The sequence below is a fragment of the Typopeltis vanoorti genome, chromosome 7, assembly GCF_054136105.1.
Source record: "Typopeltis vanoorti isolate ZY-2024b chromosome 7, IOZ_Tvanoo_1.0, whole genome shotgun sequence".
Taxonomy (NCBI): Eukaryota; Metazoa; Arthropoda; class Arachnida; order Uropygi; family Thelyphonidae; genus Typopeltis; species Typopeltis vanoorti.
The window spans coordinates 50,622,122-50,649,054 of NC_143555.1; the positions used below are offsets into that span (position 1 = coordinate 50,622,122).

Consider the following 26,933-nt stretch of genomic DNA (forward strand, 5'->3'; position numbering starts at 1 on the left):
CCCAAAACTGAAATGACAAAGAATTCTCTCCTTCAGTAATGTCGCACGTCATTAGAATCGCCAAAAGCGAGAGATCTTTGCGACAGGAAGACGGAATTTCTTATGCGTTTCTTTCAGCTAAGTTTGGAACTGACCACCGTCCTCGGATGTCAGCTCTGCGAAAATACTAGTTCGGCAAACTTAATTTAACTTCAGCAGTGAGTAGGAGAGGAAACATGGCGACGATTTCAATTACTTCATGTGTCTTCTTTACCGACTTATTCAAATCTGGAGTATATTTCGAGTAATTCAACCGCAACAGCATTTCTTTCAAGCGGTCGTCTGCCAACTTACTTCAATGCTTATCTTTAATGAAATGAACTTACAGCTCGTTCAACTTCTCGTTTCATATGTAACGCACATTTCACAAATAACTGGTGATGTAGAGAATTTATGCAATTTTTTAACTTAGCGGAAAAAAAACTTTGTTACAGATGAAGGAAGATTTTATCTTTCGTTACGAACATACTTGTATTCAATGTTTGAAAGGAATCATTTTATATTTTCCTCAGTTTTTTACTCAACCTCCTTATGAAATAAGAGTTGTCTTAGTGTGTTCGGAACTGCTGTAGCTCTAAGTTTTCCTAATCTGTCAAAAATAAAATTCACTTTTTACACGTGCTTTTTTTTTTTAATCCAGTGAGCTGCAAACATTTCTGACATCAAAACTATCTTCCTTTTAATACTCAAGCAAATGTCTCGCAAGAGTATTTCCGTGAAAACCCACTGATCAACGGCTGACTTCAGCTCCGAATTCGTACCCGAGTCAAGTGTACGAGTTACTCTTGAATTTTATTGAGCTTGCTTTTGTATTTAATCAACGGCTGCGAATGTACAGATTTATTTGTCAGGAAGTGGTTCTCATTATTCTTCGGAATATTCCACGGGCATTTTCACACACGCACATCAGATCACTGGGAAAATGGAAGAAGCTTCATGCGAAGTTTGTACTCCTAGCGTAAAACTTGACACATCACTTCTGCGTTGCCGTTATGATTGTGGAAAACTTGCATCGTGCCACGGCGTGTTGCGCAGTGACTTATGTTCATACTCGCTGAGGGTGTCCTCTGGCTATAGCTGTCGTGATACACTTGGTTTCACGTTCGACGCTGAGATTATTTTCAATGTGAACGGATTACGCCCAATCCATTACACACGATGACACAATGTTTTCTTATTTAAAACAAAATTATGACAGACGTGTGACGTTTCACAGCACTCTCGAATTAAGTGGCTATCATCTCATGTGCTGGCCCTTCGGTTGGAAATGCATCGAATTCGATTTGCATTTTGGAATCTTCTTACCTTAAGGCTTGTGAAGTATTAAGAATAGATAGTTGGTCTCACGAAAGCGAGAGAGGGGTAGGTCGCCTCACAACTCGTTGTTCGTTCTGCATAATAGGCAAAACAACCTGAGAACAGACGATATACTGTTCTCATAGCCTTGGCTTCAACCATAATTCCAGTTAAACCAAACCTCATTTGCTACGGTAGTTTTTGTTCTTTCCCCTGGCAAACGGAAATCATGGCAAGGAATGTCCTTTCGAAGTGGAGAAGCATGGTGATCTGCCAGAGCACATTTTTTAAGGTATTGCAGAAATTACTTCCCTAAGGTGTTTATGTACTTTATTCCCCCCACCCCCAACTTATTACATTCGTCTCCTGATATGGGTGTCAATCATTTCTTTTAATGACTTGAATTAACTTTTAACAAGGTCCAAAATTTTTTCCCGTGATGTCATTGTAAATTAATAATGTTACGTCACGTTCTTTCAGTTTTGCGGTATTTTGGCACTTAAACATGTATCATGAATATTTTAGCGCATGCTGCTATGTGAATAGGAAAACTGGATTTCCCTTGAAAGGAATTAGCACGTATCGAATATGCAAAGTAACGAATTATAAGATTTTTTTTAACCCAAGAGTAAGTAAAGTTTGTATCGCCATGATTTAGCTGTATATAGAGGTTGATGACTTCACATTAATTACCTTAGTATCCCATAATTCAAAGGAGATTTCCTTTAAAATGTGTATATTACTATGTTGCATAAACGAAAAAAACATTTATTTATTATAATTTATTTCCCAATCAAGGGGAAACCCTTATTACAACTATCTCTGATCCAGAGTATTTAATAATATGGCGATACACTATTTTGCTACTTATGGAAAATATATGATTTTTGGATTAGTACCTCTCTGCGTCTAGCTTCCAGTGCATTCCAGTATTAGATTTATGGCATGGTCCCTACTGACATTGCCTTAGCATCAGGACCGGTGGGCGCTTGTCCTTGGAAATGAGTGGTTCTTGCTGGCTGCTTACGAAGGCTGGTGTGTTGGCTCAGTGGTCGATTTTTGCCTATCGCCTGGTCTGTCCGAGAATTTCGCAGCTCTTGTTGCCTGGCGCAACAACCACTAGGTGTATCCTGGAGTAATTCAGATAAAAAAATAGTTATAGTTAAGTGAAATGATCATTTTGGATTACTCATTAAGGTTACAGTGATTTGAAGGTCAGCTAGTATTTGCTTGGACCATGTTTGCACTTGCACAACAACAATAATAGACAAAATCCAAGAAAGAAGACTGCGATGGTTTGGCCATGTGACCAGAATGGGAACAGAAAGACTACCATCTAAAACCCTGAATACAACGATGAAGGTAAAAGATCCAAAGGACGACCCAGAATTAGATGGATAGACAAAATAAAAGAGGACCTGAAAACCAAATCGCAACGAGCGACACCAAACTGGACAGAATTGTTCGGACTTTCCCGGGACAGACATAAGTGGAAAGAGTTCATTCGGCCTCATGATCATCCACATAGATGATGGAAGAGAGAAGAAGAATGCTTGCACTTAGAGAGCGAAACCAGTGAATAGTGATACTTCCCACAATGCACAGCAATATGCACTTTCAAAAGGAAGTGTGCTGCGCATTATGAGATACTGAGGCAATTATTCTTACGTCAACAGCCTCTCACATACAAAAAACCAATCGTGATTTGATTCATGTGCATAAAAGGTAAAACAATAATATAATTTTCTTGTCAATGATAATTTATTTTGTAACAGAGATAACACATGGCGCTACAAAATATATTTCCCTAATTATCAAAGTTCAATTATTAAATAATTATGTATTATTGGTATTAAACTGATGTGTTAACCAATGTGCATGCGAAGAATGTAAGAGCTTATTACAGGCCTCGACATAGAAAGTGCCGCAGACGTACCTGTACATTAGCCACATCTTTAACCGAACGGAAGATCAAAACATAATTAAACGAGCTTCTCTTAGTCTTTCTCATAACAGATAACTGAGCTTGCATAGCCGCTTAGCTGACTGATTTTACCAGGTAAATCAAAACCATGAGATGCTGTTGTCGTGGTTTCAGCCATATGACTAACTCTGATTCGTTGCAATGATGAAATGGCTTAAGTAAGTCGACCTCCGACTGCTTGATGATTACGGCAATTTCATTTTTAAATCTTACTTTTTTTTTTAATTTACCGGGGTGGTATTTCAGTTATTAACCCAGTTTATCTGCAGTTACTAAAAAAAAAGTGTCTTTGTTACCCGCTTAGGAATCAAACTGCAGACTTAATTCTGACAATGGCATTCTTATTACCGAAACAAAACTTATTACAATTCTCTCGGAGCAGAAAGTTTTGTTTTTATGGAGTGGCATAAAAACCAGGAAAGTACTCTGAGTTTTGCGTTTCGCATGACGAGGCTATTGTTTCGGAACTGCCATGCATTCGCTAGCAGTATGCGGTTGCTAACAAAAGACTGCGAACCTAGTTGGAGTTCTCCCCACGTGTGGGGTGTTCGAGGTGTAATGACTGGGAGAGACAGGTATTACATCTGTAGACCGTTCTTTACGCAACGGGAAGGCTCGTTACCTATAGATGACTCCGGCAGCTGGGCATCGTGTAAATGGAGCGTTAATTAATGTGTACATTTCCTTCCCATTACTCGAGTCGCCAGCTGGGCATCACAGCAGTTCGGCATTACCGTGGTATTTGTGCATTATTTTTCAGTAATTTTTTGTTGAAAATGAAGAATTGGCACCCGCACACACACACATCTTGTACACTTACAAGCAAGCAAAAATTATTTAGGTGGAATAGGAATTAATCATTCAAGGTGACAACAGCCAGGTCACACCACGTTTACGTCATCTGTCTTTAAGTGAATGAGATTGTGGTAGAAATACATCTCTCTCTTTAAGCACATTAAACTCCACCACCACAAAATCCATCTCGCTTCTCTTACATGTAATTACCCCCCTTTCTGAAGGCTGATGCGATGTCATTGGTGTGTTCTATTTGCGTCAATCTTTACCAGACATCCTCATATTCGTTAAGTCGTATTTAATACTGTGCACGAAAACATGTTCATTCATTTAGTTTAGGAACTGTCATCTGGTGTCACAGAATATTACTTCGTTGCTAATATGGTGATTCTGTTTTTGCATTCCTCTTTAATTAAAACCTTCTGGATGCGTGCAGTTAGAAAATTGGATGACACCCATTTCTTTTGTACAGTTTCCATCGGGGACAGTTGACGTCATTTCCGGTTAGTCTGAGAATTTTACTTTTCTATCTATTTAGATTCGTAGCCAAGTTATCTTGAGTTTTTTTATCTTTAGTAATTCTTCGAAGGTTTGGTGAAATGTATTCATATATAAATTTCATTTCTAGTAAAAAGTTCGCTTCTATAACTGACGCTTTTCAATGTCTTGGTGTCCTTGGATTCTTCATTACATTTTACTCGCACCGATAGTGAAAATAAATTCTGAAATATTGCACTACTTCATTAGCCACGTCTGGTTTAATATTAATATTGCAGTTACGTATTTTCTCATTTTGAACAGCCCGAAATTATCCTTTCTTTTCATCCTACCGATGATGAAAAGGCAAGTAAACTTCGTCTTCTGAGAATACAAACTTTGCAAAGAATATTTCAACTGCGTCAAATACTTTTTTACCAGCAAAAGACATTTTAATTAAGCGTTTACTCTAAGTAATCCCTAGCGATCGTTCAAGCGATGTGCACTTGTTGAAACTAAATAGTGGCTCTTCATGAGTTCTCATTAATTCCCACAGAGGACACTGTGAACCAATGAATAACTACACACAGGAGCGCAACTTAAATATTTTTTTCCTGAACAAATTTATTTTTGGTTTTCTGTTGAATTTATGGAACCACTTCCACCGAAGTTTAATGTAATATGATTTATTTCTTAGCAAATACGCGTTAACCTGTAATGTATTGCACATTTAACCGAACTTATTTCCATTATTAATAGTTTTCTTCCTTTTTAAAATATCAGCTCGCAATTATATCTTTTTTAATAATTGATATTGCTACCCCGAGGCCTTATTCAATTCCCTTTTATACTCACAGCGTAGATGCGATTGATTACTCAAGCAGTTACAATGCAAGTAGAGACATTACCGGGTGGTTATTATATATTTTTTAAGAAGCTCACATTATTGTATGCGCGATTTTTATTTGTTGCATCCAGAATCCCATTACCCTGCTGATTATCACGCTATCACTAGGCAGAAGTCTTCCTTTAGAAAGGAATTTTGATTTACGAGAGGCAGATGGACATCCTTTTCCAGGACCGTAAACTTTTAACTTTAGAGACTGTAACCCTAGCAGTGGTGGTGGTTTGCGGAACTCGGTTGAAGATGCGTGCGCGTGCAATTCTGAACCGTTGCCAAAAATGTAGATTATAGAACTGCCATTCAAGAGACCGAAATGTTAAAACAGAAATGGGATGGCTCTACAGCAGCTGCCTTTACGATTTCTAAAAGAATTTTCAATCGTTTTTTTTTTCCTGATTTAGTTTCCTCTTCCTCCTTCATATATGCGGAGAGGAAACTTCGCATCTAGTAGTGGTTAAATGATGCAGAAAAACTTCACTTGTGTCGAACTGATTTCACTGAATCTGTATTCCCTTAGGAACTATTTTTCTTTCAGATACAAAAAGAATAACTAATCCGTTGTGAAATTATTTATTATTAATAAACACACTCTACTCTATTTTGTCGTGATGTTGACTCTCCAATCAGCTTTAATAGAAGGGGGAAAAAATCATTATGAAGAGGATTCGACGTTTGGCCAGACATCTCAGTTCTCGACAGAGCTTGCTGTAGCGTATAGAAAAAAGCGCATGTTGATAAAGAATCTTATCGCTGTCAGCCAAGGTAATGTGTTGGTCTGAGATCTTCACGACAATATCACTTTGGTCCGCTATAGTAAATAACTGCGGGTGACATGAGGATTTATGTACTAAGTTCTGAAACATGCTTATCTTCTGTCGCGTGATTCGTACGCATACAATGCGTGTATCTCTAAAGACCATTTCAGGTTATTGACTGATAGTTTTCAAAATTGGACATCAATAGAAATATGGTATAACATGTTAAGAAAGCACCAAATTCTTTTTCATTAAAGAGATATCATATCGCCACTGTGTTTTTGTATCATTTACCTTTCGAAAAATGTCCAATTTGAAAACTCACTAGCCAAAACGAAGATGTAAAAGAAACAGAGGGCAGCGCCTTTTACATTTTTCATTCTAGATGCAATTCTTGGAAGAATGCCGAGTACGGATATACAGTACTATGCTATCCGTCAAAGATCATGCACGAGCAGTACAATGGGTACGGAATCATCGTTCCAATAATAATTAATGTAACGAATCAGGCTTCGTGCAGGGATTTAACAAATACAAAACAGACGTTATACAAACGATTTATGTCGGTATGAAAAATACTGTAAAAACGATAATAAAAAAGCATAAATATATCCACGATAAGAAGTACGTTAAAGAAAGAACGTGTAATATCGGCGTTATACTATTGAAATATTGTCGAAATATTATTTCAGTATTCCTGAAGAAAACTAGGCATTAACTCACTTAAATTGTGTATAATTATACATGTAAAATATGACTCGTCACAATTTTGATTACACCCGATGCCATCACAAATTGGATCAGAATGAAAAAAAGAGGTTTTGTCAAATAACCCGTGATGTGTTCCTGTTTTTCATTAGTGATATGCAAATTTTTACTTACGATAAGGTACTGCGCATGTGTGCCAGAATGGGATGTCATACACAAAACATATCATACGACATGAAATGTTTAGATTTTGACTGCGCGGTTACTTTGGAAGACAAAAGAATGAAGAGCGCGCCTCAAATAACTGGGAAATGTTTACTGATGAGGTCTGAACATGCATAAATTTATTGATTGCGGTAACATCGAATCGATCGGCAACGTACCGTACTACACTTATTTCTCACAGAATTAATTATTTAAAAACTACGATTTGTTTTCAATCCTGTCAAGTCATCTTCGTTTATTTGTTGCAGGCAATATTTTCACAACCTGCTTTCCTTTTTAGGTTTACTCGTTTAGAACGCTTTCTCTTTTTAACGGGCGTTTCTGTTCAACCATAGTGTACTATAAAGACCTAATATATACAAATCGTCGATAAAAATGAACTGAACTACTGGTAGCGAATAAGGGTGAAAACCAGTTGCCCACTGATTTCCAAAAGATACAGCTTAACAGTTAAACGTACTATTTTTTTTGTAATAGAAGACGTTAGAATTTATAATTTAATTTTATAATCAAGTAAAGGTTTGCAAAGTACTAAAACCAGAAACCGAGTTAGTGTGCGTGAAATTTATTAAAATTAATGTGAAATAAACTGGCAGTACTGCGTTAATGAGGAAGAAAAACATTAAGGAAATGAGTGCAAATAGACCACAGACAATTATAAAAAAAAAAGTTGTAACAACAAAAACTACTATACTGTATGTATGCATATTCATAATTCTAGGAGATGCTTTCAACTGTTGATATAAAATAGTTTGTTAGTATTTTTCCGTTTTAATCCTGAGCGCTATCACGTGTGTGTCGAAAGCATGTTATTCTAAGAACTCTATGGACTGGTTGTACTTGGCCAAAACGTTATACTGCAATTATGACATAACGACTGTGTTTTGACTTTCATATTCTAGACATTTAGTTTTGCCTCATTTTTTAGTACAAGTGAAATCATAAATGAAAGGACTCCACAGATTTCAACTACTATCTTAAATAAAATTTCATTAATTTTTATTTTGCCAAAATTATTCGACTGAAAGCAAACTTTAACCAATGAACATCTTAAATCCCAAATAATACATTGGCCGATTAAGCCAATGTATAATGATCCCATATAACCGTGCAAATATAAAGACAGAATGGTAACATGTGTTTCTAGGAGGCTTTGATGGTTTTGAGAAACATTTCCGAACTATCCGACGTTGTTTCCCAATTCTTCTCTTTTCGGTCTATGTGACATGCAGCATAGTTTTTAAATACTTGATCACGCAGACACTTCCTTTCGCTATTTCGACAGCCAAAAGTTGTTCGTTATATGTTTGCATTCAAATTATCCTTGAAGCATTTCTGTTCTTCGTTGGCCTTCCCTGAGAACCGAGAAATCAGATTTTGGAGGCAAGTATCTGGTGCAGAGGTGGAGTAACGAATCAGCTGAATTTCTGGTGGACAATCATTGCCTCAAAACTGTTAGTCGAAATGGTGATGTTAGTGTGTTTGTCTTTCGAGTGAACCTTTTAAGTATTCATTGAAGACAATGATAGTGGTATTTTTCTAGCTTTTTCAAATGACATACCATAGTTGTTCAGTCACAGCGATACAATATTGACTACAATATGGATGTCTCGATCATATAAGAGACTCATTTTTTTCAGTATTATTGCAGTATACCTTTTCCCCCCCGAAAATGGCCACACTGAAACAGAAAAAAAACGGGAGTTAATAAAAATCCAAACGTTCGTTCAGTCAGTCTCAAACAAACGAATCTAACTGGTGCCTATGCATATACGCATTAACAAGTTATAGTTCAAATCTAGTGCAAATGTTTAATATATAGAAAGAAATTCGAGGAAATGGTCATCTCCCTTTGTTTCAGATGGATCTTATTTGGAATTGTAAAGGCCTGGGTTTTGAATTCTGATATACCCCATTTCTAAAGGCGTGTTAACCAATTGAATACGGAGATAGTAAGTTTTTCTTTCCAAAAGGCAGAAAAACTGGCCAGAAGACATACAAAGGGTTGGCAGTAACAGAAGTACGGCCTGTAATTAGCTTAAAGCTAATTATTATCAGGACAAAGAGGTCTGATAAGAAAAGACTGAGCCGTAACATCCCGGGATATGATACGTCTGTTAAGATGATACCACACGAATTATCATAAAATAAACAATAATAAATTCAGTTCATGAGCTTCGGGAATTTTATTTTTTTGAAAAAGGAACTTTTCGTTATAACGTAGTGTCTGTTATATTTGCATTGGCTGTGTGTGACTACATTTACTGACCAAATTCCATTTATGCTCCACCAAGTATCCAAGAGGAATTATTGAAATGATCATCAAACAGCGCAGAGATATTTATGATTGAGCACAAAATGTTAGCTTTTCGACTCGATTATAAAATCATTACGCTTATGAAATAGTACGCATCACAATCTGAATATCGTCATGCGTATAAGTTACGGATTTTGCAATTTTGTAAGTGCACTCGATTGATAAGAATCGATGCCATCGATACAGCAATCTAAGCGGCAGCAAATGTTTATAACCAAATATAATAGTCGAAACCAAGCTAATTAGGATGATAAATCGAAAATGCGCGTCCTTATATTTATCCAAATGAAAGATTTAACCTTAATGTGTTTTCTTATCTCTGACCAGTGGCAATACGACATTAGCGCTGATGTTAAACGTGGCGTCGTTCCTGTATTTGTCTGCACCAAATGAACAACGAGGTGTTCGGCCATTTTTGTCGTCTCAGGAAAGGCACATGGTATTTATTCGTATATGGGGCCCCTGTATACCGAAATAAATACTTTCCAACGATAAATTTGGGGTAAACAACAAAAAGTTTTAGAATTTGTCTGCAAGCTGGTCTGTCAGCGGGATATTCAGCAGTTTTCAGTTTGTCTGAAGGTATCTTGAGGATAATCGCAAGGCAAGATGCTTAAAACGAAATATCCCGATTTGATGCAGTGTTTCTGATCAATACAGTGCCGATCGGATTCAATAGCTAATCGCGAATGGAAGGTTTTTTAATTGCTTTGTCTACGTAGGAAACATAATAAAATAATTGCCACTTGGTATGGCATCGTGAGACTAAAAGGTGCACCACGTTTCACTGCTTCTGTGGCACGGACATGCAGCCCCTTGTTTGAAACATGCCAAGAACTGTACAGTTGTAACGTGATACAATTTAAATATATATATATATATATATATATATATATATACAGGGTGTTCGGGATAAATTTGACAGTTTCGTAAGGAAAAAGAAAATCTTCTTTGTATCTATTAAATTTAATGAATTGACAAAAAAACATTACAGGCAGAGTTAATTACAATACTATCAACAAGATTTACTCAAAATAACCACCATTAGCATCGATCACAGCTTCAATTCTGCTTCGGAACCTCGAACAAGCTGATGCTACAGTCTCCCTGGGAAGGGCCGCAAAAACTGTTTTAATTTTATCCATTAACTGGGCTTTTGTATTACTGGAAGTGCGATTGGTGTCTTTTTCAACTGCGCCCCATACAAAATAATCCATGGGGTTAAGGTCTGGGGAGTTTGGAGGCCAAACATTTGGACTGGTGAAGTCGTAGAAATTTTCAGACAACCATTTTTGACTTTTCCCAGAGGTGTGGCAAGGGGCCGAATCCTGCTGCCATACATACGGCCTACCATTGGCTACCCTTGTTATCCAGGGCTTGACTACAGTTAGCAACTCCACGAACAAAGCCCGAATTCCAATGCCAGGGTTCTTCAACACCTGTTCCTGCAGATTTGCGAGGAATTCTGCTGTACGAACGCAATCAGATCGTCTGCTAGGGATCTTTCTTCTTGCTACATCCTCGTAGTCACCATTGCAAGTCTCTAGTTCATGCCTGATTGTTTTTACTGTATTCAGGGAGCATTGGGCAGCAGTCGTAATATCCTTATTTTGATGGCGGGCACGAATCATCATGATACAAGTTATTCTCTTCCATGATTCAGGTGGGTTCCAGCTATCCATCCTTTCTGACATCTTGTATATGAATGAAGAAGGGTCCAAACTTTTAAATGAAGAGAAGTGTGTGTTAATACATGTAACTTACGGAAAAATATAATTAATTATAAATATGTCAAATTTATCCCGAACACCCTGTATATATATATATACAGTGCCACTACCTACCCAAAATATGAAAAATACATTACAGACTCATCTTTTATTTATGTATGTTAAAATGTTCAACTCTACTTACACTTCTTAAATTTAAAATACTGTTAGAACGTTCTCAATTTATTCTCATCGTTATAGGATCGATTAGAATCTCCGTTAACAGCCAAATAACTTGTCAAGATTATATTAGTGGCTTCTTCATATAATTAATTGTATTAAAATATCATAATAAATAAAGTGCAGCTGTAGCAGCGAACTTTCCTACAAACATTCCAACCGGTTTTAAAATATGCAGATTGCAAATCCCCACTTATTTCCGAAAACAAACGGTGAACGGAAGTTATGTTTGTGAAATGGATTCTTGATCGCAGTGAAGTACTTGGTGAAATCCGAACTCGCGAAACATGTATTTAATAAGAGTGACAAAAGCAGCAATAAGTGCATTGAGTACGCTAATAATCTTAGATATACGGAGATTGCTTTCCTCGTAGTTAAACAACGGAAACCGATATAATTTTCTTGTCTTTTGCGCGGCATTATTTGCTCATACCTGCCGTACTAGCATATTGAAATGTTTATTATTACCAACTGAAGCGAACAATTACTTTATAATGGTGTTTCATAATTATATGGCGTAATTCTGAACAGAATACTGTATTTATACAATACAGAAGTACATCATTAGCACGGTATTGTTATTCAGAGCTAATTGCCATAAAGTACACGTTTATAAAGTGATTATGATTTTTACATTGTAGACGTTAATTATTCACGTGCACACTTCAGATCAAAACAGCAGCATTATAAAGACAATTTGATGATGCGAACATTCTTAACTTGCTTTGTCTGTTTTTTTTTCATTATTTACATTCTACTTTCCTTAGATTAGCGGCAATCTAAATAATGGCACAATTACTTCAGTTGTGTATTTAGCCATGAATGATTCAGTTCAAAACTTTGCTTTTTATTGATATTTTACTGCAGTTGAATACGTGCAGCTAGCACAGTGCTACTTGTTTCAAATCTCATAGAAAACAGTGAAGTTCGCGTTACTTCACTTCCGATAGCATAAACGTTATTTCTAACTTAAAAGTAACTGCATCCGGTTTAACTATGATTAATTATACCACACTCTGAATCTTTATTAATTCTAAACGTTGTTCGTCATATTTACTTTAGAACCATGAGTAAACATCTAATTATCTGTACAACACCACCGTTGAATATAACATCAATGTTGCATGTAAGCTATGAAGCTTATCTTTATGCAATTAAAACAAATACCAAATTTAAACACGACCCGAAATATAAATTTCTCATCCTTACCGAAGTCTTAACTAGTTACAAACAGAAGTATATGTCGCGAAGTTAAAATGCCAGGACATTTCAGTACCTTTTAAAACACTATCGTTCGGCAACAGTGATTGTACACCCCATAATGATCTGCGTAATCACGGTCATTATCAATTGCTCATTACATCGCGTGCTTCTTTCTAATACCAATTAAATGATGGTGGTGGTGTTGGCTGATCAGAGTTCCATAAAGTAGGCCATATAGATAGGGCAGTGCAAAATGAAATCGGAAGCCCATCTTCAACGTTTACTCAGGTGATTCCGAGAAATAATCTGTCAGGATTTGGATTACATTTGTCTCCAAGGCAGTGCGCAGTCTGATAATCTAGATATGAATAAACCTACATGGTTAACACATTTCTCCAAAAAGAGAAATGCATTTGTATGTTTATTCATGTTTTTAAAATATATCCACTTTAAAAACGGACTTGATTTTAGTCCACTGCTTCCAACGCGTTGTCGTATATTTAATTGTACGATGATCCTGATAGCTAGATTAGGCACACATAGTAAGAAAGTCGGAATTCTGTGATCGAACTATAAATAACGGCTCTTCAGGTAGCATACATAGGAGCAGTAGTTGCGAATAAATGCGAGAAAAAATCAAAATGAAAGGGCGATTTTGGTCTGTCTCACAGCACATCAGAATTTGCTTTCAAGTCATTATATTTATTATGTAGTTCAACAAGCTTAAATGCGCCTTCCGGTTATTGCCTGTTGTGTCTCGTATAGTGGAAGGATAAACATGTGAACTCTGCTTTGTAATTTCACCGTTAGAGAACAACATGCTACAGTCTGTAGCCTGTTCCGAAAACTTGATTTTTGTAGTCTACAGCAATCAGGTTTTCGGAATTGGATCAAAATCTTGGGAGATTTACGAAAATAACACACTCACTTCAGTGAAACTTGTACAAATGGAGAAAGTTACAAAGATGAAAGAACAAGTAATAAACGCAGTGGATTGCTTCAAGAACTTAAGCAAGTTTTCCCTAATCTACCACTAATATAGATGTCGGTCCAAATGAATATCATCCTTTTGACTTTCCACAATGCCTTTCAGTTGAAAAGATCTGGGTTCGAATCCAGTCTGTGACGCAAAGAACCTTTATCAGAAGTTTTCAACTGAGAGTGAGTTAGCCGGTTTCATACGCTGGTAGGTGCGATTTCCCTCCGGCAAAACAGGCAAACCGACCATTAGAACACACGCAGTTAACCTCATAGCCCGTAAATCAAAAAGAAGAGACAACAAACCATTTTTGATCCTATCCTCTAAAAGAACATTATGTGATGTCAACTTAGCAGCGCTTACGTGGCTGCAGGAATAAGAAGAGGGTGTTTTTTTTTTTCTCTGATATTAAGTAGCTTACTTTTAAAGTTAAACAAATGTCTGAAGTACAAAGAGAGAGATGTTAAAAACTGAGAAACTCTTATTATTCTAATGTCCAGTGCGACAATAAATACTTCCAAAAGAATGAGAAACAAATAAAATCCCATGTGAGTTGTGTGGAGATTTTTATAGTGATAATTCCGAGGACACAAATTGAAGACTGGGGAAAGGAGGAGGAAGTCTATTTGGGTTTGAACTTCTGATTATTTCATACATATATTAGTCCCCCGAGTTCCGGACTGGTAAGCCGGTTCTCCTTGAATTCTGATGACTCGACACTCAGGATAGCCCCTGAGTTTCAAAACGTTTCAAATAACTTGACAAAAAACGTTTCACAAAAATGCTTAGAGTTGCCTAGACTTGTACTACTTTACGGGTCACTTAGACTTGCATTATGTGTGAAGGCGCAAACTTGACTTATTTGTCTGTTTGCTTGCTTGGGAAATGGAGTAAAACCAGGTTTAAAATAGCTTGGCATCTTTAACACACACACACACACGAGACAGATTTCTTAAGAGCAACGATAGAAGAAATATGAAGTACTTTGGATACAGAAAGCAGTAATTCAATTCATGTGACATCACAAATCTTTAGAGTAATCACATGGTGTTGAAGATGGTTTGATAGTCATGTGAGTAGGTTTTTGCTATGTACACAAGTTGCTCATGATATTTTCTATTTTCCCTCTCAAAAATATATTGGTGCTTATTTGTTTAGATTACCTCGAAGCTAATAAGACTATAAAGGGAATGTCTTATCTATTACTTTTGTGTATTCTCTGCCGGTCGCTTTGAGAGGGGGATAGGATATTCCATCTTCCTCCGTATAAGATAGTCAAAAACAGACATAAATGTTTCCCGGATCTTTAGGATGGGACCGCTAAAGGGTCGTGTGCCTTCTTACGGAGACACCTAAAAAAAAACCAAGGGAGAACAAAATAAAAACAGCACGAGAAACGCTCGAAAAATGTTCTTAATTAAAAATTCTGGGACCCCATTCGATATGAGAGGCCTTCCCAGTGACGATACTGGCCACCCTTTTCATTTTGCATCTTTATCTATTCTTTTCCTCCCGTATTCTTCGTTGTACTTATTTGACTTTATTGGTGTTCTATTTTCCTGACCACTCCACACCACTATCGCTAGAATCCAATGCCCTGCCGCCGTGCTTTTATAGTGCGAGAATCCTAGATGGTACGGCCGGGATCAGTCGGCTAGTAGGCTTGCCTTCAAGGGTCAATGGTGTTGCTGCAAGTCTTCATGGGTCTAGGGACAGGGTCCAAGGCAGGTTCTGGTGCGGATATGGCTGTAGTAGGCTTGACTTTCCACTTTCGAATGCAGTCATTGCTTGATGGATAGTAGTGTGCTTCCATGTATGACTCCTTAGTGATGGATGAGAAGCGCCTGCGCTGAATTCTCCTTTTATTTAAGAATGAATTTTTCATCCTTTTTATGTAGCCCTTCACAAGTTCCAACCAAGTATCGAAACCGTTTGCTTATAAACCGGCTGAATACAAAAATTATCAGATACTCCTACAGATATACCGTCATTTCTGTTTATTCATGGAACAAGTGAACATGGGATGGGGAAATGTCACCCTTCTTTATTCGGAAGGGTTGCCATGATCCCAAGAATATTGAAAAAACGCCGTACAGGACTTTCTTGTTGAAACAGTCTCCCAGACACATTTGGAGTAAATCTTTCATGCAACACCAATCACAGTAACTCCCCCCAGCTACAAAACTTAGCTTTTCTTGAGGAGTAATATCGGGCCCTTCTCGACGTTGTGATGAAGTTTGCTCCGAATTTATAAATGAAAGAGTATCAGCCATAGGAATCCTCATAGTATCCAAGAAGTCAGAAGTATCATTCATACATTTAACACCCCCCCCCTCATCACAGGTTACATTTAACACAGCTTTCGAAGTATGGATGCCGGAGAGTTGGTCATCGAAACTTAATCTACAAAGTACACTTTCGAAAAGTTTGACTTCAATACAGTGGCGCACTCAGGATTTAATCTTGGAGGGGGTCGAGCGCTCAGGATTTAACCTTTGGGGGGGGGGGCCGAGTTGAGTAGACGATTTGCGAATACACACTACGCATCACATACGACCTATGACTGAGCATCTGCAGTGATCGCTAATTCATAAGTGGAATAGAAGACACGACACAACATAAATAAAAAAAAAAAATGAATTTTAATTAGGAAAAGATTTTTGGAAAATTTTCTAGTGTTTTTTCCTTTTCTTTGGGGGGTGCCCGAGCCCCTTGGCCCCCCCCTCTGGGTGCGCCACTGCTTCAATACTAACTAAATATCTCTAAACATTCGCTTGTGTTAAACTGATGTTATAACTGTAGAGATTCTTTAAATTGATCATATATTGTTTACCCTGGGACATCATGGGCATGTCAGCTTACCAATAGGTGTGTGAGCGATGAAAATCTCTTAATTCATGCGATTTGATCCGACAATAAAAATAATGGTAAGATTTTTTTCTGAAAAAGAAAAAAAAAAGCACACACTTCCAGGTTCCTTTTGTTAGGATAAGTGATTCACGTGAGCTATTAATTAAAATAAATAGTTTAACATTGGGCTTTTGAAAGGTCATCTAGTGATGATCATAATTTACCCGGAGAGCGGTGAAGACAGCGAAAATAGCTGTTTTTGTTCGCTGATGGGAGGAAGAACTAAATTCTTTGCCGTAAAGTGATATTCGTAGCAGCTGAAAATGACGCCAAAGATTTATTGTTTGGATTATCTTTGATTGTACACAAAATTGCCCATTCGTGTGGCAGTTTTGTGTATAATCAAAGGGTGATTTTGGTAATTTCTTTCGTGAGGATTCAGCTTAGTACGATAAATAAATGTGTGAAAGATTCTCATTAGACCTCACTGTGACGAAATGCAGAATAAAATGTGTTTAACGTTAAATCCCAGAGATTTTTTTTTAATTTGAATGCTCGACATGCAAAAATTAAAGACAGTTCTGCATGCTTTATTTGTTCTTCACCAATCCAACAACCACGTCCCACTTATGAAACAAGCTGCCAGTGCCAATAAAGAGAGGAAGCGTTTTCTTTCTTTCTTTTTCTCTCGATCTGTCGCAGCGTTGTAGCAAAAGGAATCGAGTCGCGCTTTTTATGACATTTTAGTATCCATTCTCACAGAATTAGGCAGCTGACCTGGAAACTGTGCTGTCTCTCACAGGAATGAAGCAGCAATTTCACGGATAGCTACCCGGCATCAGTGGATTTCGTCGTTATTTCGTAGTCACTCTAAGAAATCTACGGAGTGCACTCTTTAGAGGATGCTGACACCTTTCAAATGCTACTGAGCTAAGCATACTCGTAATTGGCGATCTGACATTTTCTTAACCTCAGATATGACGTCAAATATAAAACTAATACATTAAAATGTTTACCAATTTACAGTAATACAAGAATATTTTAAATTCTGTCTTCATTAAGCATACTTTTTTTTAGAAACATCAGTTGCTTATATTTACTTCTGAGGTTAAGGAAATCTTGATTCAAGATTTTGATAGAAATGAATTCAGCCTAAGTATACTTGCATGGCAATTGTCAATCCTGGTGATAATTATTTCACGTACCACTAACGGCTGATATGAAATGTCAAAAAGGGAATTGATGTCACGTTCCATGGTGCAAATAAGAAAAACACTGCGTCCCTGTTGCTTAGCGGAATCGATGACACTGTGCGCCCTTTGAGTAAAAGGATCTCCGTTCGATTCTCATTTCCTAGGTTTAGAACACTTTCTTCGGTTGGTTATAATTACGGAAGAGGCAACTGTCATGAGGGTGTATATTAATTATACGTGTTCTCAGCAGGTTGTTTTTTTTGCCCTCCTCGTTTGTTTGAATTACGAATAAAACATCTAAGGTCAGTATTTTATGTCTGTTAAATGCATCCGTCCGACAAAGATTGGTGAAAATACCTTTCTAAGGACCATTTCCGGACGAATATCCCATTAAATAACTATCTAATATTTTTTAATAATACGCCTATAATACCCTTCTTAAAAAATACGCCTTTTTTTTTTCAATAAAAAAAAAAACACTCAAGTTTTGCACACGTAAAATTTTGTTGATCCCCCCCCTACCGATCTCATGTTTTTCAACAACATTATTCTTCATAATTTTGGAAATCTCCAATTTATAAACAGTATTTATTCGTTGATGAGGATGTCAAGGTTTTAAAATGAAGCGAAGGGATTGTAGAAGAGATAGTGTCTTGGTTGTCTTCGTCTCAATCGTTCTTATGAATATGGAATTATGTTCATAAACTTGGAATCATGTGAATGAAATGCAATTCTGAACTGCTTTGTCCATGTAAATCTCGGGAATTTTAACAATACAGCTCTAGAAGGGAGAAGCAAATGGGGGAGACTTCTTGGAATATATTGTTAACATTCGGACAATTGACATTTATGTCTTTAGGGGTGAAGCAAGATGCTTTTCATATTCCCCGCTATCTGTTGCGGTTACAGTGAGGGTAAAATTTATGAACAGTTTGCTCGCCCTGATTGGGCATGGAGATTATGCATCGCTACAAAAGGTTAAAATAGCTTTTGGTCTTCTATGTTTGAATATGTCCGTTGCCTCGTATGCTGCAGCTTGCTGAACCAAATCGTTGGGGTGTGTGGACGTCTTTAGGAAGAACTTAGATGCTAAGGATTGTAGGAAAGAGAAAATAAAGTATCTCTATGAAGTTGATTGTTTCTAACATAGCATGGGGCGTTCAGAATCATTCTCAAGCACTTGTTCTGCACTCGTTGTATCTTGAAAATGTTAGTATTAGAGGTGTGGCTCCAGGCTGGAGAGGCATAGGTGATTATAGGACGAATAGTCATCTGGTATAGCTGCAATTTGATTCTGTTGAGCTTGCTATTTCTATTAATTAGCTTATAGATCTGTGCGATGGCTTTAGATGCCTTTTGCGCATGTAAACTTCATGTGTTGGTTGAAAGATAGCTTTTTGTCGAGAATTACACCCAGGTATTTTGTTTCTATCTGCCAGGGAATTTTAGTATTGAATAGTAACACATCTCCTGCAGGAGATATTTGCCTGTTTGAGAAAAGAATGGCTGAGCTATTTTGGGGGGTTGACTTCCAATCTCCATTTGGAGAACCAACCTTCCATCTTCAGAAGATTTTCTTGAAGCTTTCTGGTGATGAAATGGGGTCGGAGAGATCTGGTTAGTATTGCTGTATCGTCCGCATACAGAGCCAAAAATTGGAGACATCGGATTGTGCGGGATGTCCGACATGTATATAGAAAACAGCAATGGAGCTAGTGGGATCCCTGCGGCACTCCAGCATAGATATGGAGCTGGGATGAGGTAGAACCGTTGATTTTGACTTGTATTGATCTATTCTGAAGATATGAACGGATTAGATGACCCGTTTTTAGTGAGATACCGGCTGAGATAAGTTTGTGTAGGAGTTCGAAATGCCAAATTTTGTCAAATGCTTTGGATATGTCTAGAAAAACAGTGCACTGGCGCCAGTTATAGCTGGTAGTGATGTATTCCACAATTCTGTGGATTTGCTGGGTAGTACTATGGTGTTGCCGAAAACCAAACTGTTCTTTAGGGAGGATGTTTAGGTCATTTACTGAGGTTTGGAGTCGCGAGAGGATGACCTTCTCCGCAACCTTACCCAGATTGGAAATGAGACTGATGGGACGATAATTTTGAGGTAGGTGTGGGTCATTGCCTGGCTTATGTATAGGGATTACATCAGCCAGTTTCCAGGTGGAAGGAAAATAGTAAAGTCTTAAGATTGATTAATTATAATGGTCAGGTGCGCTACAGCTTTTCGAGGCAACAGCTTGATCACCTTATTCGAAATGCCGTCTGGTCCAGGAGCTTTATTGTTGTTTAGTTTTTTTTTTTTAATAATATCATATAATTAAACAGGTGATGTGGGTGCAATATGGTCAGCACTGGTATCTGGGAGTCTTAATACGCGTCTGACCTGTCGGTGGATTGTGTATAAATGATTGAAATCTAAGTTGTTATATGAAGGTTTGCACTGCACCTCTAGATTCTTTACTATGGCTTCTGCCTTATATACACCTGTGTGAACTAGGCACTGGTAAGGGGGATCTGTTTTTATTTTTGATGTTTCTCAGTAATAACCCCCCAGATAGAATGATCAATAGGTGAGATAGAGGCTAACTTTTCATCCCAAAATTAATAGATTGAACTGCCCTCGTTCAATCTATTAAGAACTGTTTTGTACTGAGGAGCGCGAGTGTTACGAAATCTCTCCTAGCTCTGTTCTTCTCTCTGATCAGGTCCATAATATCCTTGGGCAAACGACCAGGCTGGCTCGGGAACAGGTTTCTGGAAAGTTGCAACCGTTATAGAGGATTTAATCTGTTCGGTGAGGCTAGTCACTGCAGATTCCACATCTTCTTCTGTGCATATGCGAGGGACAGGTTCAATTTGATCCCTAAGTGCTTTAGACAATCTGTCCCACGATATGAGTGAGAGGGAGGAGAGAGAGGTATTCTTGTTCTCCCAGTTGTAGTAGAATTGGGTTGTGATCCGATGACAGCTCCTTTAGTGATTTAAGGCTGTATTGAAGTTTAATGTCTTTCAGGATAGCTATATACAGGATGTCAGCAGTGCTAAAAGTACTGAGATGAGTTGGTTCGGTAGGTCCAGCCACGACAGCATAGTTTGATCCTATGTAGTTGGAAAGGATGCAGCCATTCTTGTTGGTGGTTCTACTATTCCAGGCAGGGTGCTTGGAGTTTAAATCACCAGCAATAATGATGGGTATACTCTAACTCCTAAAATGTCATTTAGATCAGTGCGCAGCAGAGTTTTTAAGGGTAGATTGTAAGCTGAATAGATTCTCAATCCGCCGGAAGAGCTGGTGAAAACTTCCACGCCTGTAATTTCAAGGTTAGTGGTTGGTGGCTTGTTTACAGAATTTTGCTTAATGTAATTTTTAATGAAGATGGCATTGCCACCACCTGTGTAGCTGGATCTGTCATTTTTGTACAAGAGATAATCCCGTATTTTGGGACTGTCAGAGGGTCTAAGGTGTGTTTCACTGATTAGTATAATATCAGGTTGGTATCTGTAAGTGAAATATTGTAGCTCCAGAATTTTGTTCCTTAAGCCATTCGCATTTCATGCAATGATCTGAAGAGAAGTAGGAATGAGTTTGATTTTATTAATTTATGATTGCTGTGAAGATGACCTATGTTTCCTGTAGGAATCTTTTAGTGGTGGCTGCTGATGGGATAGACAGGCTGAAATCTTGTAGCATGTTAGCAAAAGAGGCTGTAATAACTTCTGTCAGATTAGTAGGTGCTATTGGCTGATTTTGTTCTGATATTGGTTCGTTAGTACGGGCCAAGTCAGCATAACTTCTTGTTTGACTTTGGCTTCCACTGTCCTGGAAGGTCACCTTTGAAGGTACTGTTGCTGCCGAGTCTCAGGCTGTGGAGCAGAGGCCTCAGGTCTTCTTTTACTAGAGGAAGAGGGCGGTTTAGCTGTACTCAGCACCCAAAAAACAGAGGGATGTCTCCATCCCTCTGTTTTTTGGGTGTTGAGTACATCGCTTGTAGTTTGCTGGATGAGGACCACCACAGTTGGCACATTTAGCCGAGGTGGTTTTTGGCTTGGTGCACGTGTTAGAGGGGGTGGTTCTTAGCACATTTCAGGCATTTATACTCTGCAGTCTTTGAGCATGGCCAAACTTCTGGCATCTATGGCATTGACTAGTACATGCCCTTTTACGGAATGACTGGGGTGATCCGGAGTCCACAAACAGATGTTAAATCATAATGTTCTTATAGTCTTTGTGGATCTCCACCAAGACCAGAGGCAGAGGGGGATTTGTCCGCTCTAGTCATTCTGCTGATCTTAATAGGTGGCAGGTCCTGGTGGTGGAGGTTACCCTCAATTTCATCTGTAGTTATATCCTCCGTGACACCCCGCAGTACTACCTTCAGATTTTTCTCCTAAGAGAAAAGGTTGGTATTGAATATTGCTGCAGTCTAACACTTTGGTCAGTTTCCTGTAATCAGTCACAGTATCCGGCTGAATTTTTATACCATCATCGGTGTTTCTTGGCTGAGAGATACTGTATCCATGGGTTTATCATGGGGGAACTTACTTGTGTCCATCTTTTCTTTTCCCGAAGGACTATCGGTGGAACCCTCTCTTTCGTGGCGGTCGAGGGATTGGAACTGTGAGTATCCTCTTCCATACCATAATCTATGGGAGGTTCTGTGTCAGTGGTTTTGCGCTTTTTGCGCACCCGAACTTCTTCAACGTCTGGGGGAGACTGCAACTGAGTAATGAGCTCCTCACTTGTATCGTCAGAGTTATCTTCTGTGACTGCAGAGGGCGGGAATGAGTCAAAAAGCTTAACTTTCCCCGGCCAACTATCACTCAGAATTTTCCTAATCTGAGGAATTCATTATAAACCTTCTTGCAAATGGTCTCGTTCAGAGGTTTTGCCATAGCAAATCCCGTAGAGACAGTCTGGTGTTTTCCAGCAGTACGATATATAGTTTAGTATGTCCTGTGATCAGGCTTAGAAGATGGTTTCCGACGGAACTAAAAATTGAAATTAAAGTATTTACTCACCTGTAACTTACAAAAACGTTTCGCAATCAAAAAGCTTGATCAATACATGTAAACATAATACTTGACACGAAAGCATAAATCGCTAAAAAAACATATCAATCAAATTCGCAATTCACCATCAATAATACACGAAACACTAACACGCGAGCCACAATCTTTAATTCCTTAACACTCGGGAGGTCGCGGTGGTAATTTTGTAGCGTAGGACACGGTATATCTGAGAGATAACATTCATTACTACTATGTGCTAAAATGAAAAAAAAAAAAAAAATAAAAATAAAGAACAAACACTACAAATATAATATATGATGGTACAAATTAAGTGAATATTGAATCCAACATTATTTCATAGCCGAATATAGAAACTACAAGAGATTCGTGCCGAACATATATATAGAAACTAAAAGTTTCGGCGGACGCAAGCATAAGTAGTGCCATACTGGGCAACTCGGAATAAAGGTGGGGCAAGCTCAACGGCACTGTCCTCAGTATTTTCCATAATGTAAAGCATATCTCCTAGAGCAGTGCTTCCCAAACTTTTGGATGTAAGGCCCCCTTGTAAAAATTTAAATATTTCACGGTCCCCATCGAAAAATAAATTCTGTATTACAGACAGGACCTGCTCTACCGACTGTGCAAGACGTGCATTTGCACGGGGTGGCAAGTTTTTTTGGGGCGGCAAAGTTGGCATAAACTATACGAAATATAAGGGAGAAGGGGAGGCAAAATATGCTACTGCACGGGGCGGCAAAATTCCTAGGGGCGGCCCTGATTACAGACATATATTTGTTGTATTTATATTCAATACAAAACAAACAAGCGAATATTGCAAAAATCAAATGCAAATATTACATTTTAGCATCTTACATACACATTTGACATGGTACACTTAGTCTTAAAACATTTAAAATTTGATTTCATTATTTCACGGCTCCCCCTCAACAAAACTAACGGCCCAGTTTGTGTAGCGCTGTCCTAGATGACATGTATGATAAATAAGCCTTTGGCTCTCTATTTTAGTAATACGTGGTTTATTTATTTTCAGTTACAATCTAGAAATTATTGAACAAAGAATAAAAAAAAACAACTAAACTCCCTCAGATAACATTTACTATCAAACATCACAAACCTTTACATAACATGTGTTAAACCAAACTGACAGCAAAACAAAATTGCGGAATATCACTCGTAACATGAATGCACAGCTACTCATGACCTTCAACCTATACAATAGATAGGTTAAAGGATATTCATATTAACAATTAGCATTTATCTGTCAGATCAGATGCGACCTCCCGAGTTTGCTTTAAATTCAATCATTAGACTGATGCACAATCACTGTAGTAATTTACTTTTCTCTCACTTAGAAGAAAGCGAACTTTTTAAATGGGAATGAATAGCAAATATTCATAATTTAATTTTAGACTCGCAGACACATGAACAGCATGTGAACCAAGATCGAACAAAAATTTCGATAGTGCAAATCCTAGTTTTCACTTTTCTTTCTGGTGTGTCAGATAAGTGCTTTTTAAGACAGAATTTTCCTATTTATTGAAATTTTCTCCCCATGTATATTTTAACATTTTTCAATTATACATGGGGAGAAAAAAAATCATATGATGCTAATGTTTTGAGAGCATGGGGACTCGAAATTACATATCGCTAACCTCTGCACTGTCTTAACGATATTTGTTAATTGGTTCCAAGTTACTCTATATATACAGTAGACTGTATAATTGCAAAGCAAAATGATGTTCTGATGCAATGCTACGCCAGTTAGAGGGGATCCAAGATTGTCCATCTGACCGGGCAGTGAAAGGACAAAAAGCATCATCCTTAATAAAAAATATTATCTTTTTACAGAAACAGTGACGGCAAATGTGTCCTCTGATGTTAGTTATGAAATAAAACATCTGTGTTATCAATGCAAGCCACACTGCTTTAAATTAGATATGACAGAAACATTCAACAATCATCGGAGCGAAATACCTGACGAATACTAAGTATTATCATGAATAAGTCGTGACATGCAGTGCATGTTCATAACAGCATTTCCTACAAGAAATGCTTAAGAAACATGGTTTCCGATCAAAGTTCCCCTTCTTGATAATGTTCAGAAGTTTAACAATGAACTAATAAAACACTTAATCCCATGCGTAAGTTCGTATCTGCTACATCGGTTTAAGGAATGTAATGGAACATACCAAGGTGTTCCACTAACCAGTAATAGCAATCGGAATCATAGTTCACATATGATGTTATCAATAGTCCTACGAGTCAAGCTAGAAGTGAAAACTACCGTATCCTCTCATAAATGCAGTCTTCCATGACATTATTCAAAACTTTAGAACAGGAAGATCACTGGGTTCATCAACATCTTGGCAATAAGCCGCGCCTAGTTGGCTGAATAGTTAACGTATCTGCAGAACAACATTCACTAACTTATGCAGCTATAACTTTTGAATGTGTGTAGAGTAGATTCTAGTTTATGCATTTCGCTTTGAATACTTAGTTTTGTTATAATGTAATATTCACTGAAATATCTCGGCTTTTAAGGTAAAGCCTCTTAGATCAATATTTAGGATTTTCTGAAAACTTCATGCAGTATTCCAACCTCTAGGCTAAAATTACATTTTAATTACTAAAATTTAATTTTGTTTCTGGTTTTTTTGTATGTATGTGAAAGAAATTTTAATTAATAATAGTTATCTATAATGAGTCAGTCACTGAAAGTTAAAAAAAAAAAATAACGACATTTATGACATCGTGTCATGAAACGATGTTTTCCTTTTTTTTTTTCTTTGTCATTTGATTAGGTTGTAGAATTTTTTTAAAATCAAATAAGGCAGAGTACAATCAAGAGCAGCAAAAATTATCATAGGCGCAGTCTCATCCACAAATAATTTAAAAGCTCAACAAGAGTGTGGGCTTCGCATGCTAAAAGACAGAAGAAAACTCTGCATAGTTAAATTCACTAACAGAATCAGGAGCCACCAACTGGATCACATCTCACTCAGTACTTTCGATGCCTGGACAAGAAAATCATCTACGTTACAATATGATCATGAAATTAGAAAACAGATTAACTTAGAGCACCTATCCATTGAAATAAGCAAAGAGCATTCTTTCCCATATTCTATTAAAATGCACAATGATAAACTTAAACCTACTCGAACTTTGTTCAAAAAAGGATTCACAGCAATAAAATAAAATTAAAGGACTTGACACTATACATCACTTAAATAATCCAAACCACGTCATTGCCTACACTGATGGATCATCTGAAGACGCACTTAACCAAGGAGGTTCAGCGGTTTTTCTAACTTTACCGAGAGGTGAGGAAATGCAAATCAAAACCATAGCTGGCAAAATAGCTTTAAACTTCGCTTGTGAATTAACAGCCATACAACAGCTCTCAAATTCTCTCTCTCAAATCCAGTAATAAACATTACAGAAGGAATAACCATCTACAGCGACTCGAAATCTGCATTTAGGCATTAAAAAATGGAAATACAAAACTCACACAGGAAATTCATGAATTACTAACAACCTTAAATTTGAAAAATAAGAACTGCACACTGCAATGGATACCAGCCCATGTAAATATTGAAGGCAATGAAAGAGCAGACAGACTAGTCAAAGAAGCAAGATACTTACCTCAAAAATTACACCTACTATCACTAACTGATGCTAACTCTGTCGCCAAAATAAGATTGGTAAAACAAACTATCAAAAAGAAACGAAATCAGTGAAATGAAAATAGAGAAATAACTACAATCATCACCAGACTAAGGATGGAACATTTTAAAGGGCATGAAAATTCGTCCAGACGGTAGCAAGAGCTATGAAACATGCAAAAACTGCCGCCCAGGAGTTGAACTAAACAGCTGTCCACATTTATTCTTGTCCAGCAATTGCTGCTGCTCTACAGAAAACTGACAAGAACCCTAGGGGAAAAGAACTCCAAAGTTCAACAGATTGCCAAAGCAGTTCAGCAGATCCATGGTCATATCTAGAAGCTCTTCAATGCACTTGACAACAACAAGACAGTTATGTTTCTATACTAAATACTCGTACATGCTCTATGTAGTGAGAAGTTCATAAATGTGTTTAACTGAAGCTTCGACGGTAGAATACAGCACGAAGAGCAGGCTAAGAGGCTCCAAAAACCTTGACTATTTAAAAAAAATGCAATGAGAGGACACTCAAATTTTCAAAAACACAA

At 37.6% G+C, this 26,933-nt stretch overlaps 2 protein-coding genes across 2 annotated transcripts in view; one reads left to right on the forward strand and one right to left on the reverse strand.

Annotated features, from left to right (window-relative positions):
• LOC150104667 (toll-like receptor 6) overlaps positions 1 to 26,933 on the forward strand; it is a 274,762-nt gene that overhangs the window by 179,856 nt on the left and 67,973 nt on the right. The gene's annotated exons all lie outside the window — the stretch shown is intronic.
• Positions 2,103 to 26,933, reverse strand: part of LOC150104668 (kelch-like protein 10) — a 167,025-nt gene continuing 142,194 nt past the window's right edge. Inside the window, exon 8 of the mRNA XM_090395257.1 lies at positions 2,103 to 2,465. Within this exon, the coding sequence (XP_090251383.1) occupies positions 2,455 to 2,465 (11 nt within the window). The 3' untranslated portion in view covers positions 2,103 to 2,454. The remainder of the gene's footprint in view (positions 2,466 to 26,933) is intronic.